General features: G+C 28.5%; 2 protein-coding genes across 4 annotated transcripts; one reads left to right on the top strand and one right to left on the bottom strand.

Moving 5' to 3' along the window:
* Nucleotides 1–9,230: 9,230 nt before the first annotated feature.
* LOC106783646 (IQ domain-containing protein H-like) lies at nucleotides 9,231–13,122 on the bottom strand. The gene is made up of 10 exons (XM_014742358.1): nucleotides 11,917–13,122; nucleotides 11,645–11,825; nucleotides 11,447–11,613; nucleotides 11,213–11,376; nucleotides 10,931–11,043; nucleotides 10,632–10,775; nucleotides 10,330–10,459; nucleotides 9,981–10,258; nucleotides 9,458–9,811; nucleotides 9,231–9,246 (listed from the first exon to the last, which is right to left on the bottom strand). Exons 1-9 carry the CDS (start codon nucleotides 12,228–12,230, stop codon nucleotides 9,701–9,703), a joined length of 1,602 nt encoding a protein of 533 aa, XP_014597844.1. The 5' UTR covers nucleotides 12,231–13,122; the 3' UTR covers nucleotides 9,231–9,246; nucleotides 9,458–9,700.
* A 1,424-nt stretch (nucleotides 13,123–14,546) lies between these two features.
* On the top strand, nucleotides 14,547–17,629 carry LOC106783670 (integrator complex subunit 11). Of its 3 annotated transcripts, none has more exons than XM_014742428.1 (5): nucleotides 14,547–14,685; nucleotides 15,148–15,408; nucleotides 15,674–16,096; nucleotides 16,170–16,994; nucleotides 17,078–17,629. In XM_014742428.1, exons 2-5 carry the CDS (start codon nucleotides 15,160–15,162, stop codon nucleotides 17,366–17,368), a joined length of 1,788 nt encoding a protein of 595 aa, XP_014597914.1. In that variant the 5' UTR covers nucleotides 14,547–14,685; nucleotides 15,148–15,159; the 3' UTR covers nucleotides 17,369–17,629. The 3 variants fall into 3 exon arrangements, with proteins under 3 accessions (XP_014597914.1, XP_014597913.1, XP_014597915.1); XM_014742427.1 differs by lacking the exon at nucleotides 14,547–14,685 and adding an exon at nucleotides 14,686–15,058; XM_014742429.1 differs by lacking the exon at nucleotides 14,547–14,685 and having other exon boundaries at nucleotides 15,268–15,408; nucleotides 15,738–16,096.
* Nucleotides 17,630–17,860: the final 231 nt, after the last annotated feature.

Here is a 17,860-nt window from a genome sequence, read left to right as displayed (position 1 = left end):
AGAGAGAGAGAGAGAGAGAGAGAGAGAGAGAAAGAGATAGGAAGGGAAGGAAAGAGAGAGGAGGAAGAGACACTCACACATACACACAAACTAACAAACGCAAACAAATGGATGAATTTAAAAAAAGTATAAGCCATTTCGTTGCCGATCCAATTTGGTGGAACTTTTTCTTCGTAATAATTGTTTACGAATTGTTACGTTGATCCTCGGACACGCATAACGCGTTGTATATATTTAGAAAATTAAAGGAGATACAGTGTTAACTGTTTAAAAATAAATAAATCAATAAGGAGGAAAGAAAAAGTAGGAAAGAAAAGAAAAATGTCATAGACCATTTTCGTTGAATCGATGTTAAAGAGATTTATCAAGGACAGACAAAAAATATGAACAATGCTGAAAAAAAAGGCAGCAAAAATCGAAGCTCGAACGTTACTTTTTTTTTTTTTTTACCGGTTTAACGTGGAAAATGATTTTTGTCGAGAAGGGGAAAGCAAAAGAAGAAAAAAACAATGTTGAATACGAATACGTTCGTTCGTTCAGCTTACAGTTCGGGGTTTACAAAATTGGAAATAACAACAACAAAAAAAAAAAGAGGAAAAACCTGACACAAAAAATGTATCACAGCGAATTGGTTAACGAATGATCCATACGATCGATCGATCGATCATTCGTTTCTCGTGATAAAAGCTTTTGCAATATTTGTTTGGCTTTGAAACACGCTGAAACAAGAAAATATCATTCCTCCGATCTGGAAAAAAAAAAAAAAAGGAAAAAAAGATTTCAAATTCTGACTTCCGTTAATGGGAAAAGTACATTTTCCAATTTTACGTCCAACGGGCAACAATTTGGATCGGCCATTAGGAAAAAAAAAAGATGACTCGAAGATCTGTTCTTTAATTAATAAAACAAGGAAAACAAAAACTAACAAACTGTATACTCAATCACGTATTTTCATTTAAATTAATCAAATCATTTTCTGTTCCATTTTGATTAATCATTTGAAGAAAATTTGTGTATGTATATACATATTATATATACATATATACAAAGAGAGTATTTCGCGAATGAAACTAATTATAACAATGTAATAAAAATACACGTGATTCGTTTCGTCAAAAAAAATTGTCATTATTAAAAGTCGAAATAGTGAAAGAAATATATCGGGTTTAAAAAAAGTACATATACGAGTATTCGTATTCTTGTATGTATATTTGCATTACGTACGCTCACATGGTCATGAAAATATGAACGACCAATAAAATGCAACTTTTTTTTTACAAACTTTTAATTCATTAAAAATTCGACAATTCGATACTACCAACGGTACCGACAAATTTTTGGTCACCAAATTGCATCGATTATTTTAATTTCTTTTTCTTGGTCTCTCATTAATCAATCATAGTCGAGGATTGGTCGACGGTGGATAACTAACATAAATCATTTTTAAATAAAATCTAACGATAAAAAATTCGCTTTGTAAATTTTTTTCACGTGTTTACGAACGTACTCGAAAACAACCGAAATCAAACTAATTAACTAACAAACACATTTGAAGCGAGCAAACCAAAAAAAAAAAATAAGAAAARAAAAAARAAAAAAAAAAAAAGAAAGCACACGTACACGCCATACGCACACGTATAGAAAAAGGAAAAGAAAGAAAAAAAGAAAGAATGTGAAAGAAAAAAGAAAAATTTTTTTAATGATTCGTAACGCGTCTGTACATAGATTACAGTTGGATATGAACGTTTCGAAGAGAAAAAGAAAAAAAAAAAAAAAAGAAAAAAGGTAAACGAAAAAACGCGTTGCAAATTATAAATAATATTCGAATGATATACGAATTACATTCGTACCGCGCATCCTTTTATCAAATCAAATCTCGATTTAATTGTAAATGAAATTAAGTCATGCACTTTCATCGACATAGGACGGAGAAATCAGTATTAAGAAAAGAGTAAAAGAAAAAAGAAAAAAGAAAGAAAAAAAAACGATAAAAAGACATTTTAATCGCATTTTGATTAATCGTACGTTGTAAAATCCTTCAAAAGAAAAAAGTAAGAAAGAAAATAAATAAATGAAGAAAGGAGGAAGAAGAAAAAAAATACAAAATCGTATACAATGTATATAGTACAATACAAGAACGTACGGTATATAAATAAAAAAAAATATTATGATATAAAAAAAAACAAAAAAAAAAAAAATAACACACACACACACACAAATACACACACACACACGTAACACGCACATGCAGTTATTGTAAGTGGTACAGTACTATCATCTGAAGTTAAAGAGAAAAAAGAAAACCATGATAAAAAATTAACAAATAACACAAAACGATATGAAATCGTTGATGTAAAAAAAATGGAACTTGTGCGCAAGTGGTAAAGAAATAAATGGACAAAATAATACATACAATATGAAAGAAATTGAAAAAGATGGAAAGAAAGTTCGCCGTATTCCTGTCTACATAATATTATCGCAATATACATAAAATTAAATAGCAAACCACTCGTTAGTATTTCGAAAATGTGTGAACAATTTCCCCTCCCACCCCACCCCACACCACGATTTTTAAATAATCGATTTCAATATAGGAATAAAAAAAAAAAAAGTAAAAAAATAAACGTCGACGGAGAACTCTATAGAAGAAAATTCCCTTTTTTTTTAATTTTTTTTTTTATTTTTTTGTTGGTTTCTTTTTTTATAATACTCGAGTACTCACATACACACGTACATACATAAACACAAAAAATATCGCATAATCTATTGCATCCCCCCCGAATTTATAGAATGTGTGTACATGCAGGAGTAAAAAAGAAAAAAAGAAAAATAATAATAATAATAATAATAATAATAATAAATAATAATAATAAATAATAATAACAAATAATAATAATAATAATAATAATAATAATAATAATTATTGGAATAAGAATGGAAAATGTTAAAACGATCGTACGAATTTAAAATGAAAAAAAAAAAGATAAGAAATAAATATTGGTCGTTCCTTTTATCGGTCTATATCTCTGTTATTATCTCAATTAATTAATTAATTAATTAATTTTGTTTATTTTCGTTGATTGTTGTTGTTATATTTATCGTTAAACAATCTGATCTTTATGAACTGTTAATTATAACGACGTTCCAACTAATCTTAGCGTCCACAATTTACGGTTAATTGGTTAAACGAATTGACGTCAGAGAAATATACAGATACGTGCACATGTATATATGTATGTGTGTATGTATGTTACGTATATACGTACACACATATTTACATACACATACGTGTTTGCATATACAGAGTGTTATCAAATATGTGGGCATAACTTAAAGGGTGCTTTCAATATGCTAAAATAAGAAAGAAAAAAAATACATAAAATCAATCATACGTCCAATATGACCTTGTTTCCGAATTATATCCATTTTTGTGTGTTAAATGATTTTTCTATAAAGTATTTTCGAAGTGGACACTGTACGACTTCAATGCATGTTACCAAACGATCTTTTTACTCGTTTAAGAATAGCAACTATTTTTTTTTTTTGCATTTTGCTGACAATTGTTTTGGATTAAGATTAATCGAACTATTAGTATGAAAATCATGTAACAACACATGTAATGCAAAAACGACTATAATTTAGAAACAATAGTGTCATATCGGATAAACATGAACTTTTTTTTTTGTTTTTTATTTTAACTTACTGAAACCATAATCCCTAAAGTTATGCGCATATATTTTGAGATACCCCGTACATGTGACGTTCGTACAGGTAGAATTAATTTAATAACATTAACGATCGTGTGTTTTCTGTGCTAATGAGCTTGGGTTAAAAACAATTATATCTTTGAAATGCATATACATATGTGCCGGTAGGTAATTATGATAGTGTCCTATAAGTCGACAAATTATGCTAATTTATTTGATAATTAAAATGATTTATATTATTTTAATAAATCATCATTATAATATAATTTATTTGATGAATCATTAAAATAATATATAAATCATTTTAATTATCAAATATATAAATTAGTCAAATAAATTATAATTATACTAATTATTTGGTGATTTATTAAAATAATATAAATCTCATTTTAATATCAAATAAATTAATGGTATGTACATGTATCGTTAATTATGACAGTGGACTAATTGTAAGTGGAAAAAAAAATGAAAATATTAATTTTATCATTTATTTGTGATATTACAATTACTTATATATTAACATATAAATAATAATATCGATTATTTTATTCTAAATATATTTTAACTTACAATCCACTGTTATAATTATCGACACAGATTGGAATATATATATATATATATATATGCATATGTATGTATGCAAAAGAAAATTATTGTTTACAAATTCGTACCATCTTTTAAGCTCTTCGAAATATTTCCAATATTATATATACATAAAAAGAAAATGAATTTTTAAACGTTATACCCAATCGCAGAAACTGGGTTCATGCGACTTTAAGAATTTATCATTTTTTGTACGTCATACAAGCATTTACGATAACATGCATTACAACAAGCATACAAACAAAATTCTCCCGAGAGTTTTAATTAAATAAACAAAAGAAAAAATATAATATATCCGATAAGGAAGAGTATGATAAAGAAGGGAAACAAAATAATAAGAAAAAAGAAGGAGAAGAAGAAGAAGAAGATGCGATGGATGTGGTATAAGACAAAAATCATTTCATTGTCTCGTCGTCGATAATTTGTACGATATATATATATATATACATTAGATAAAAAATAATCTTCTTTTTTTTTTTTATTATTATTATTATTATTACAATTCGTGTTTAACAATAATTATGCGTAGAACGATTAGAATTCACGAGACGAATTCTTACGTTTTCCTCGATAAAAAAAAAAAAAAAAAGAAAAAACAAAGTTATTATGAAAATGTGTGTGTGATTAAGGAACAAAAAAAAAAGGGTTAGTAGATAATCGATTGGTTAGTTTACAATTTTTCTTTTCTTCCTCTAAATTATTTTACTCGAATAAAAAAATTGTCTTTGTTTTCCTTGTTTTCGTACGATGTAAGACTAATGATTAAAGAAAAACGATGAGAGAATAAAGAAAAATAATAAATAATTATTATTAAATAAATGGAAAAAAAAAAACAAAAAAAAAAAAAAAAAAAAAAAATGTCTCTTTCGACGTAAAAATCGCATTTTTAAATTGCGTTCACTTTTTTAAGGAGACAGACAGTTCTCCTTAAAAGCCACGAATTGTATCGTTTTTAAAAAAAAAAAAAAAAAAGGCAAAAAAAAAAAAACAAAAACAAAAAACATAATACAATTAAGCACTTGATGTAACCCTGACCAATGTAAACCGGAAAATAGGCGAACGATTATTAAACGAAAGAAATTGTTCTAAGCTACGTGGACTTCGAACTCGTCGTTTGTGTTGTAAATAAGATTAACTATTCGTATATTTAAAAAATATCGCGACTAGAAATAATCGGAAATAAACGGAAAATAAAAAATAAGCGAGAGATAGGAAGAGAGGGAGAGAGAGGGAAAGAGAGAGAGAGAAAATGAAATAACTATTTAGATCGATTATTCGATCTACTTTACTTCTAATTTTACACTAACAATAAATGCAAGTCCGTCAAAAAAAAAGAATAAAAAATTTCAATAAACTTGTGTCATCAGGGTCGCAATATTTCGAAAATACTTAAAAAAGATATCATTAAAAATTAATAAACGAGCGAATAAAGTATAAGGAGAAGAAAAAAAATTATTTGCAAACAAAAAAAAAAAAAGAAAACAAATACATAAATCGTAAAAAAGTTTGGTTTCCTCGATAAAAATTTAATGTAGATTTTAATTGGAAGATATCTAACTATCTTTTTGTTTTCTTTAACGCTAAACTTACCCAAGACTCTGGTTATTTTAATGTTATTATTTTTTATTTAACTTCGCTTGAAAGATATATATATATTTAACAAATTATTTGATTTAAATTATTGTAGCCAAAAATCAAATGGATTTTGTCATCTCTCTTTTCAAAAATCAAATTTTTGTTTCCGAGACCAGTATATAATTAAACACCAAATTTCGATAAATTTAATGTTAAAGATCGATTAAACTTGATGGTAGAGATAAATTACTATTAATTAAAATAAAAATAGAAAGAGAGAGAGAGAGAGTGTGTGAGAGAGAGAGAGAGCGCATAAAAGAAGGAAAAAGCGAGAGAGTAAAAAAATAAAACAAAAACAAAGAAAGAAAGAGAGAGAAAAAAAGAAAATAAAGAATCGTCGCCATTGAAGAATAGAACAAAAAAGAAAAAAAAAACAGAAAATATTACGAGAGAAAAATTGGAGAAAAATTTGCATATACGAAATACGTTTCCTTATCTGATCCTTATTTTTTTCCTCCGATACTACCGCCGAAATTAACAGGACGAATTAAAATAAAAGAACGAACAAGAGGATAATATATCTCAATCGTGAAATAAATTGGCATACTTTTAATCAAAGCAAAAATCAATTTCCTCTTTCGTTCATTTAAGTTATTATAAATCATCAAAAAATAAAACGGATAGAGAAAAAGAAAGAAAAAGAAAAAGAAGATAGAAGATAGAAATAATGTAGAAAACTCATTGCTCCTTTATTTTCATTCGTCCTGTATTAATATAAAAAAGTAGATTAAACGTTGTCCACGTAATCCTAAGGATTGTTGTAAAAACCCTTTTACGAAAAAAAGAAAAAAAAAACGAAAAAAGAAAAAACAAACAAAAAAAAAAATGCGAGGAAACTGTTGGCTCGAGGAATCAAACTCGCGTGAATTTTTTTTTTTTGTATTCGGACGTGTAGGTACAACAAGAATAAGAAAATAAATTCAACGAAAGATTGATAAAGAAGGATCGTAAAAATTTCAATTACGCGTATAAAACAATGAACAAAATAATCAACTTATAAAGTCGAGAAAAGAAATAAAAAGGGGAAAGATGATATATCTCTGGTGAAAAGTTATACATCAAATAAAAGTCGACGGCGCATAATTATCGCATTGGTCTCGCAGTAATATTAGAGTGACAAATAAACTTTAAAAAAAATCGATTAAAACTGTCAATTAAGTATTATTACAAATGTATGTATGTGTTTGTGTGTGTTACGCACACCCGTCGCATATATTCGACTGACCGATTTAATCGTTTTTAATCTTCATCAACTTTTAACGAGAATACGATCAAACGTTGTACAAACGAAATAAACTACATTTAACTAACGAAAACATTAATAAATAAAAAGACAAAATAAAATGGTTAAAGGTAAGATTTAAAGTAAAAGAAAAAAAGAAAAAAAGGGAATATAGAAAAAAAAGAGAGCAGAATTGTTTCAAGGACTAAACTCGTAAACTCAACGTTTTCCATGATGATTTTACAAAAGACGACGACATCCGAATAAAAACGCACGGAGAGAGAATATTACGGATAAAAAAAAAAAAGGAAAAATATCAAATTTAAAAACGAAATCTTTTTAATCGAAACACTTGAAATTATGGAGAAAAAATAATATAATATTATCAACAAAATATATCTATCCTCGATAAAAACTTCGCGCCGTACAATTTGTCAAAAAAAAAAAAAACAAACAAAGAAACAAAAAAAAAAGTAATTAAGTATGAGATACGTGCTAATGAGAACGCGAATTCCTCGATAAATCCCGTAACAGTATTCTAAAATTAACTTAAGAATTTTAATTACCATCATTGTAATTACGAAAATAATTAAATGACAGAGACGAAGATTGATGTTTATAGAAACACACACACACACACACGCAGAAATGAAAAAAGAGAGAGAGAGAAAGAGGGAGAGAAGTCCAACCTTCGAGGTCGTTTTATTCGAAAATTATCGTTTAATAAAAGGAACAAATGGGTTCCTCTCGTATTTTTTCATATTTTCTACGCCACATCCTTCCTACTAATTTTATTTTTAATTTTTTTTGTTTTTTTTTTCTTTATTATTCATTTCAAGTGTAATCTTCGACTCGACGTTACTTCGAATTTACTATAATTTAATAGGTTTCTGTTTTTATTTTTTGTTTCCAATACATAATAATTATTCCACGTGGTTTAACAGGTAAGAAATGTTTTCAAATTTCTTTTTTCAATATACCTACGATGTTCGCAAATACATTTAAAAATAAATGGAAAGAGAAATTAAATTGTGTTATTCATTAAAATGAATTATACAGTTTATTCTAACTGTTGACGTCTTTTAAAATAAGTCGAAACGATCCTTGTTAATAGTGATTTATTATACGAAACTTCTTCATCAATTACTCTTAAACAGAGTTGGAAACAAGTAAGTACAGTTACAATGATGAACTATAATGTTAACAGGGCCGTCACATGGTTAAGATTAGTTTGTATGCAAAAGAAATTTAGCCCTCTTTTCTATAATACAAGATTATTATATTACAACAAAGAGAATAGAATATAAAGACAATATTGATTTATTATAATTATTCTCTCTTATTATACATTATATAATTATTTATATATTAATTTTTCGGGCTTTGACCGGCACAACATTTTTAATTATTATATCACTAATATTAAATATTAATTTAATATACATCTAGAATACCATTTTCAATAGATATAACTGATAAATCAATTAACCGTTCTTGATACTTTGCAGAACGTAAATAGTTCTTAATAATTTTTAATCTGGAAAAACTCCTTTCTCTAAAACAGATAAAGCTAAATAAATACGCAGTACAATTACTAAGTTTGCAAAAATCTCACTTAATTTATTTTCGTATATATATTTCAAAACAGCATGAGAATCAATCTCAGATTTTATAAAGCATTATAAAGATATCAATTCTTCAAATAGATTGTTACAATCAATATCCCGATATTCGGTATTTTTATTGTCTCTAAATTTTTTATACATATATATATATTATCTGTTAGATTTTTTATATTTATTATAAATATTTTTTGCAAGGAAATATCTGTAGTTTATTTTTATTTGAATAAAATATTAGATTTGATAGGAACATTTATCGGATCAATTTGAAATGATTGCACAAATCTACGGTGTCCACCAATGTATCACGAATATTGTTTCTCAACGATAATTGATTTAATACTTTCAAAGCTTCAATAAATTTTTTTATCGTCAACAATCTCGTTGAATTTATCGACACAACGTTGAGCGCACGATTATGGCTATCTGTTGGATACACCATGCAGCCTACTTTTTCCTTCAAAACAAATACACGATTGTGTAATACATTAAATGATTTTTCAAGGTTAATAAATATATATAAAATTCTTTAAATATTTATTTAAAATAATGTTGTAAAAAAATAGAATATCGAATATTTTTTTGGAACGTTTCAAAATAATCTTTACGAATATCATAATTATTATAATTAATTTATACCTAAATAAAATGAAATATTTGAATAGTACCTGATTGTCGTAATATATTTGATTTTGTTTGCAGAGATTAATTAAAGTTTGTCCACAATATTTTGACAAACCGGTGCCAAAAAGTTTACCACAGCAAATAGCGTGTCTGTTAACTTTGATTAACAATTCGGTTATGTTACTGACCTTCGATTCATTCGTATTTTGTTGCGTGTATCTACGATAAGTGCAAATTCATTTTAATATCAAATTAAAATCATCTACTTTAAAAATGTAATTAGAAACTTACTTCGCGTTACCATCCTTAGACGAACCAACACAAAATTTTACCCAATCGCTGAATGCTATTAAATCAGTATAATATGGATCTATATCTATCACCCAAAACTGTTGAACCTAATTCAAAAACAATACGAGCAATATTAATACATTTATTCGTATCCCAAATTCTGATTTAAAAAATCAAACGAATGTTGAAAAAATGATGATACAAAATTCGAAATGTTTGAAATTATTTTGATTTTTTTTTTTTAAATGACGTTTAAGTGTGCGCGTATATTCCTACGTCAAATTGATCACGAAAAGAAACAAGATCGATGCCAAAGTATCCAACAACGTGTTCGTTTCGTAAAATTGTCCCAACATTGTTCACCAGTTGATCGAGCTCGTTACGAAGAAGTTTATTTTGAGGTAAGAAATATGCCATATCGTTTCTAATGTCTCGACCAAAGTGAATAATTTCTGCAGCTGTGATAATAACGGGTTTAGCCAAGTCATGTTCGATGAACACACCGATGCTTAAAACGTCGTAATAATTGTTTGGACAAGCTTGTATTATACCACCTAATTAAATTAAATTCAAATAAAAATCGTCTAATCGTCGAATCTATTCCCACAATTAAGATCAAATTTACCGAACGATTCCAAATCGTGAAAAAATTCTTTATGATTCGGATAAATCGATTTCTGTACTTGCATTTCTATGGGCAAAATTTCAGCCAACAATTTGCACAAATAATTTTCGTTTATATTGCCCGTTCGTTCCTACAAATTAAAGAAATCAAATATGTCCTTTTCAATTCATTCTATCATTGATAAAATATTGTATTTTTGTATTAGATATTATTTGTCGTTCTCGTAACACAAAAGGATTAATAGAATCATTTTTCTCTATTCTAGATTGATATTTTTTTAATGTTATTAATATGAAACTTACTATGTTTCTGATCACACTACCAAGTATACCTGTTTTGAAACGAACTATAGCAGTTTGATATCCGTAAAAGCCATTATCTATTTTTACGAACCACGTCTTGTACATTGGATATTGGATTATCATAACAGCCATGCCTCTGCACAACTAAATAATAAAATCGATATTACACAAAGTAAATAATAAATCGAATGAACTTTATCCATTCTGGTAATTATCGAACTTACGTTCATAATACGTATCATAATTACGTAAAACTTCATTAAATATAATATTGTTAAATATTATTTAAATGTGATCACCTGACCAAAACTGTGAACGTGTAGAAATGGAGGATGCTGAATTTTATTAACGTCCAATAATTCCATTATGTATGATTTGCTTGATAATCGTTTTTGAAACTGCAATGGCGGACCTGTACGATTCATTTTTCAACAGATAAATTAGGAAAAAAATGAAATACAAAGTATGGCATAGAAACTTGTGTTAATTACTGTAAAGTCAATTTTAGGAAACAGTTTGTCCAAATAATTCTACTATCTGTACTGTATTATCAAAATTATGAGCATTTAACAACTATTTACCCATAATCGGTATTTTCAACTCGCAAGCAATAAAAATATTGTTCTGATCTATAACTCCAGATAAAATGAACGCATGTCTACCAGCTGTCAAGGATCTGACTCTTCGATAAACGTCAGGTGAAAAAAATAAATTTGCACTACCGCTGACACATTTTTTCATAAGACTGCAAAAAATTGATCTTCAATGGTATACGTAATTGAATAAATTCATTAAATATAGAAAATGAAATATACCATTTGGGTTCTGGTCGTAACATTAACAATCTCTTGGATACATCAACATCCGGACGTACGCTAATTATTAAATCTCGCAACATGGTCAACAATTCTTCACTTTGTGGTGTCGGGAAAACATAAATTACCTCAACGTTTGGATCATCTAGCCACCCTACTCGACCTACCTACAGAAAACCAACCATGTGTTTTTCATTCTAAAGTTTTGATAGAACAATAGAATTTACGTGAAAGATCGATAACTTGAATATTTTGCAAATAATCAAAGGTTTTTCTTGCTCTACATTTCAATTCGTTATTGTAATTCAATGAAGGCAAATGAACGACGATGTGGGGATAACTTCTCAAATCGTGCCAATTTTTAGATATACAATGGACCCTAAAATTAAATTGCTATTTTAATACAATCCAGAGTACGATGCAATAACAAACAATCTAAATTGAAATGATCGTAAATAAGAATAGCAAACCATTTAAAAAGTTTCCGACAAAGTTTAGCAAATCCATAACTTCCAATATCGTGAAACCTCTCCAAGTTATCAAAGTCATCCCCAGTAATGCAGGCACCATCGAAACCAACTCGACAAGTATGCGACGGTTTACTGCAAATATGCTTAGATACATCATCCTCTGTTTCTTTTCTTTTACAGGAACGCAATTTCGATTTACATAGTTCATCCAATCCACACACACGAGTTAACAAAAATTTATCTTCGTCAGCGTTCTTACGTTTACAAGAAACTTTCTTCGAATCTTGTTCAGTAACTTTTATATTAAGACCCATTTCTTCACATATTTTTATTCTTTCATCCCGTTCGTAGAAAACAGAATCAACCACGTCACCACATTTACCCCATTTAGCAACTTCTTCTGATTTTTTTGAATACGATTTTTCCAAATGTTCTTCCGCTCTTTTGTCGGGAAAGGAAACATAACTGCAATGATGGTCAAGTACAATAGGTGTTTTTTTCCTGCATTTTGTGATTTTTCTTGATAGCTCAGTTTCGTTGCACTTAAATCCGGAAAATTCTTTGTTAATGATAATAAATTAATCCACGATTATACAGAAACACTTACTTCAACTAATTTAGGGCAAATTACGTTCTGAGAAGATGCACTGGACAAATTTGTAGAATCATTACAATCATTGGTGTCACTGTCAGCGATGCAATCAGAATAATGAAAAGAGTTAATACTATCAAGAGAACTGCAGATACTTTCCGATTGATCTAATTTGTTTTGACACACGTTGATCTGTTCATTTTGTGGACCAAAATTAAATGGTCCAAGTATGAGAGGTCCATTCAAACCATAATTCTTCGTCATACACGGGCAAAGCGTTGCCACGCAATAATACGAATTCTTTAAAACGACCGAATCATCGGCACACATATTTTTCCGAAGATTTTTCGTAAGTTCATCTCTCAATTTTAGATCTATGATTTTAACAAACTCGCTTATCTCCTCGTCATTGTAATCCCCTAACGTCTAATCGTCAAATTATTTTAAAAAAGATCAAGTTTAATCATTATTTGTATCTGAGATCATTTAAACACTATTGTTACAAAAATATTATAAAAAAAAAACAACTATTAATTTATAAATTTGAAGTTTACTTTTGTTTTGTTCAACTTATCGTCGTCTTTCATGCAAGGTACAACATTGTTGACCCCACATGGTCCACAAACTTCCGATTTCAATTTATCAAACACATTTAAATCTTTACAAGCCGTAGAAAGAAAATCATTTTTAGAAAAATTCTTTAAAAATTCAAATTCATTTCGATTCGATAAAGATTTTTCGTACGTATTTGTATCTCCTGTTTTTTGTGTTTCTAATAAACAATCGATTTCTTTAGCACGCGCAGTGCGTAACGTCGAACGGATTATTTGTTCCGGATCTTTAGTTTTGCCAATGTTCATCAAAGAGGCTTGGATTATCTCCAAAAAATTTTGTTTACATTGTTCGATATGTTGAATTATCGAAGGAATGCGTGTACAGACGTCGGGATCGTCCAATTCTAAACAACCCAATTTCATGCACGAATTTTTTTTCTCGCAAGTATCTTCGCCATTTAATTTGGTTTCTTTCGAGAAAATATTTTGACAAGCATCATTGCGATCACTGATGAATTTCGATTTCGACGAAGATGCATTGCATTTAATATTTCGAAAATTTGTGCACGGTTTAATCTTGACGTCATTTTGACAAATTTCAGCTTCAATCAAATCATCCCCCATACATTTTTGGATACTTGTGCATTCGATCTTTGATTTTTTACAATCCTGGACATATTTCTGTTTACTTGGATAATTGCAACCCGTTAAACACGATCGACAAGACGATGTTTCGGAATTTTCCGTATCTTTGCAATTTTTCTTAATGTTATCAATATTTATCTCATCATTAAATGTGTGATTGTCGCAAATAACGCGACCACAGCAATAACAATTATGTTCCTTGTTAACAATCTTTTCTTTAATGCATGCTAAATTTAAATAATCATCGTTTCTTTGAACCATAATGTTTTTTATTCAGCAATTAATCGATACAACGAGACTAAAAATTAGGTTATTTAATCTGTCGATTATTACAAAAAATTTATAAACTGACATGTTTATAATTCTAATCGATTTTACATACACTTGCAGTGTTACAAATTATCGAGCGTGTTTTGTTATTTTTATTTTAAAAATAGATTGCATGTTTACAATACGTAATGTACGATATATAATTAATAATTAATTTAGGATGCACTATAGTGCTATTATAATTAAATGTCGCAATCAAACGAATAAATAATATTGTAAATGGTTAATGTAAATGGTTGTAAAGTGCATCTGCGAATTGGACGATTTATATGTCAGGCTATTGTATCACTTGATGGTATGATTAATATAGTTTTCTTTTTGTTACAGGTGATCATCGTTGGATTTAACAACAAACATCTGAGATTTTGTTCTATTTCAACGCCTTAAATTACTACTTTTTTTAATAAATGCATTTCTGAAGGCACACACGTTTATACACTAAAAATAAATACATTTATTTAAAATTTTATTACAATAGAACTGTACTATATATAATATCAAAGAATATATCATATACTATCATATACTATCAAAGAATATTGTATTCTTTGGTAGTATTGTACCGACATCGTGTTAAGTACCTACTATCGCCTGCTGGTGGTCTCAGTAGTAACAAAAATCAAACTGGGTAGATAAAAAAGGGAATTTGTGAGTTTCTAAGTACTTCTGTATTCTTTGATTTTTTAAACTAGTAATTAGAAAAATTATTTTTATTTATTACGTGAACTAATAAATTGTAATTAAATACTACTACGTATTATTAATTTAATTAAAAATTAGAAACGTAATAACTTCATTATACATGATCTTGAACGTATATGTAAATGTGTGTAATAAGTGCATTCAAAAGATATAAACAGCATGTGTTTCCTGTATATTTGTTGATAATCAAAATACCTAAAAGTTAAATAACGTTAAACTATTGTTTTATATTTTACTCGTTATCAATTGTTAATAATCAATATTACACAACTTAATTGAATTGATAGACTAAAGTGATACATTATAATCAAACATTGAGGTTAGCTTTGCATGCATCAACAAAATCATAAAAAGAAAATATACAAATAATCTTTTATATTTTGTTAATTATTCATCTTTTAATGACAGATAAGCTGAACTATGCCGGAAATAAAAGTAACGCCTTTAGGTGCGGGTCAAGATGTTGGGAGGAGTTGTATACTTGTATCGCTAGGAGGAAAAAATATCATGTTTGATTGCGGTATGCATATGGGATTCAATGACGAAAGACGATTCCCTGATTTCTCGTATATTGTACCAGAAGGACCTGCGACTGGTTACATAGATTGCGTTATTATTTCCCACTTTCATTTGGATCACTGCGGAGCTCTTCCGTACTTTACAGAAATGGTAAAATCTTTTTATTGCATTAAATGCTGTCTCTACTTTGTTTACCTTTCAATTTACTACATTCAATATAATTATGTAGTAAGTAAAATGCAAACTCACAATTATATTCAGCGCTTGATGTGTCTCTTTGGAGAATCATCATTCATTACTATTGATATACTAAATTTATTTCATCAGTCACCAGTGACCGATATACAGCACTTAATAGATTCATGTAACTTGTATTATCGTAATATTCTTATTTATCAAATAATTTTGTTTATAGGTAGGCTATACAGGACCAATTTATATGACCCATCCTACTAAAGCTATTGCTCCTATACTTTTAGAAGACATGAGAAAAGTAGCTGTAGAACGTAAAGGAGAAAGTAACTTTTTCACATCGCAAATGATTAAAGATTGTATGAAAAAAGTCATTGCTGTTACCCTCCATCAATCAGTCATGGTAGATTCAGAATTAGAAATAAAAGCATATTACGCAGGACACGTTCTTGGGGCAGCTATGTTTTGGGTACGCGTAGGATCTCAATCAATTGTGTATACAGGTGATTACAATATGACACCAGATCGTCATTTGGGTGCAGCATGGATAGATAAATGTAGACCAGATTTATTAATATCAGAATCCACATACGCTACTACAATCAGAGATTCCAAAAGATGTAGGGAAAGAGATTTTTTGAAAAAGGTATTCATAAATAAAGTTATTGATACATTGATAATAGCTGAAATTCTTTAAATACAAATACTTTTGCTCGTAGGTTCACGAATGCATTGATAGAGGTGGGAAAGTTTTAATTCCTGTATTTGCTCTTGGTAGAGCTCAAGAACTTTGTATATTACTTGAAACATATTGGGAAAGAATGAATTTAAAAGTACCAGTTTATTTTGCTTTGGGTTTGACCGAAAAAGCAAACAATTATTATAAAATGTTTATCACTTGGACCAATCAAAAAATAAAAAAGACTTTTGTGCAACGGAATATGTTTGATTTTAAGCATATAAAACCATTCGATAAATCATATATCGATAATCCAGGTGCAATGGTCGTATTTGCAACACCAGGAATGTTACATGCTGGTTTATCCTTACAAATTTTTAAGAAATGGGCACCGAATGAAGCCAATATGGTAATCATGCCCGGATTTTGCGTACAAGGTACAGTTGGACGTAAAGTCTTAAATGGAGCACGTAGAATAGAATTTGAAAATCGTCAAATAGTCGAAGTTAAAATGGCTGTGGAATATATGTCTTTTTCCGCGCACGCAGATGCGAAAGGCATCATGCAATTGATACAATACTGCGAACCTAAAAATGTTATGTTAGTACATGGCGAATTTGCAAAGATGGAATTTTTAAAAGAGAAAATTAAACAAGAATTTGGTACAAATTGTTACAATCCTGCTAATGGAGAAACAATCGCTATTACAACAACTTCTAAAGTTCCGGTAGATGCTTCCCTTGCTTTACTAAAAGCAGAAGCAAAAAGATATTCTGCTTTGCCACCAGATCCTAAAAGACGCAGATTATTACATAGTGTTTTAATGCTGAGAGAAGATGGCGTTTGCCTAGTCGATGCAGACGAAGTAATATGTCAAATATTAATAAGATAAAAACTTTCAGAATTCGTTTATAGTGCTATAGTATAATTAAAATCTTCTTTCATTAGGTTGCTAAAGCAGCAGGTATAACTAAACACGTAGTACGATTTACTTCTACTGTACAAGTTCGAGATCCTGGACCAGCACATTCTACTACTTTGAAATTGTTGCAACCTCTTAAAGAGAGATTAGCAGGTTGGACAGTACAATTGACAGATGGTTCGATCTCTGTAGAATCTGTTTTAGTTAAAGTAGAAGGCGACGAAGATGAACAAAAAAGTGTTTATGTTTCTTGGACTAATCAAGATGAAGACTTAGGAAGTTACATACTAGGATTTTTGCAAACGATGTTAAATTGATATAATGAATGATAACACAAAGAGATAGGATTATAGAAATGTTGTACATATATCTGTGATATTTGATCCATTACTCTGATATCATATTTTTAATCAAATAGACATATATTTCATTTATTAATCTAATTTAAACATCGATTTTACTTTCTTATATCATTTTCTTTTTCAGAATTAAAACAACTAAGAATTATAGATTATATGAAGCAGCAATTTTGCAACCAAAATAATTATATGTATAAGAATAAAAATGAGCTATTTTTTGTATATGATGTTTTTATTAACTCGATATTAAAAAATTAATTAATAAAAAATGTTTAACGACTTAAGCGGTCGCGTGATACAAAATAAAAAACTTATTATACGCCGTTAGATTAATATTAAAAAATAAGTAATAGACACAAATGTCAGATTTATAATTACGTGCATTTATTTCCATATATATAATAATAATAATTATTACTTTTTATATTACAATTAATACCTGATACACTA

Source organism: Polistes canadensis, unplaced genomic scaffold, assembly GCF_001313835.1.
Source record: "Polistes canadensis isolate GaletaPanama2010 unplaced genomic scaffold, ASM131383v1 scaffold_24, whole genome shotgun sequence".
NCBI classification, from domain to species: domain Eukaryota; kingdom Metazoa; phylum Arthropoda; class Insecta; order Hymenoptera; family Vespidae; genus Polistes; species Polistes canadensis.
The sequence above is the reverse complement of the archived record's forward strand: the minus strand, read 5'-3'. Positions and strand labels throughout refer to the sequence as shown.

Excerpts from the sequence above, each read along its gene's own strand:
- LOC106783646 (XM_014742358.1), bottom strand. The coding sequence starts at position 12,230 with ATGGGTCTTAATATAAAAGTTACTGAACAAGATTCGAAGAAAGTTTCT. Across the intron at positions 11,614-11,644 it reads ATTGTTCTATCAAAACTTTA|GTAGGTCGAGTAGGGTGGCT; the intron begins GAATGAAAAACA and ends GGTTTTCTGTAG. Across the intron at positions 10,776-10,930 it reads ACGTTCACAGTTTTGGTCAG|TTGTGCAGAGGCATGGCTGT; the intron begins GTGATCACATTT and ends TTTATTATTTAG.
- LOC106783670 (XM_014742428.1), top strand. The coding sequence starts at position 15,160 with ATGCCGGAAATAAAAGTAACGCCTTTAGGTGCGGGTCAAGATGTTGGG. Across the intron at positions 15,409-15,673 it reads TTCCGTACTTTACAGAAATG|GTAGGCTATACAGGACCAAT; the intron begins GTAAAATCTTTT and ends TTTTGTTTATAG. Across the intron at positions 16,995-17,077 it reads GCCTAGTCGATGCAGACGAA|GTTGCTAAAGCAGCAGGTAT; the intron begins GTAATATGTCAA and ends TTCTTTCATTAG.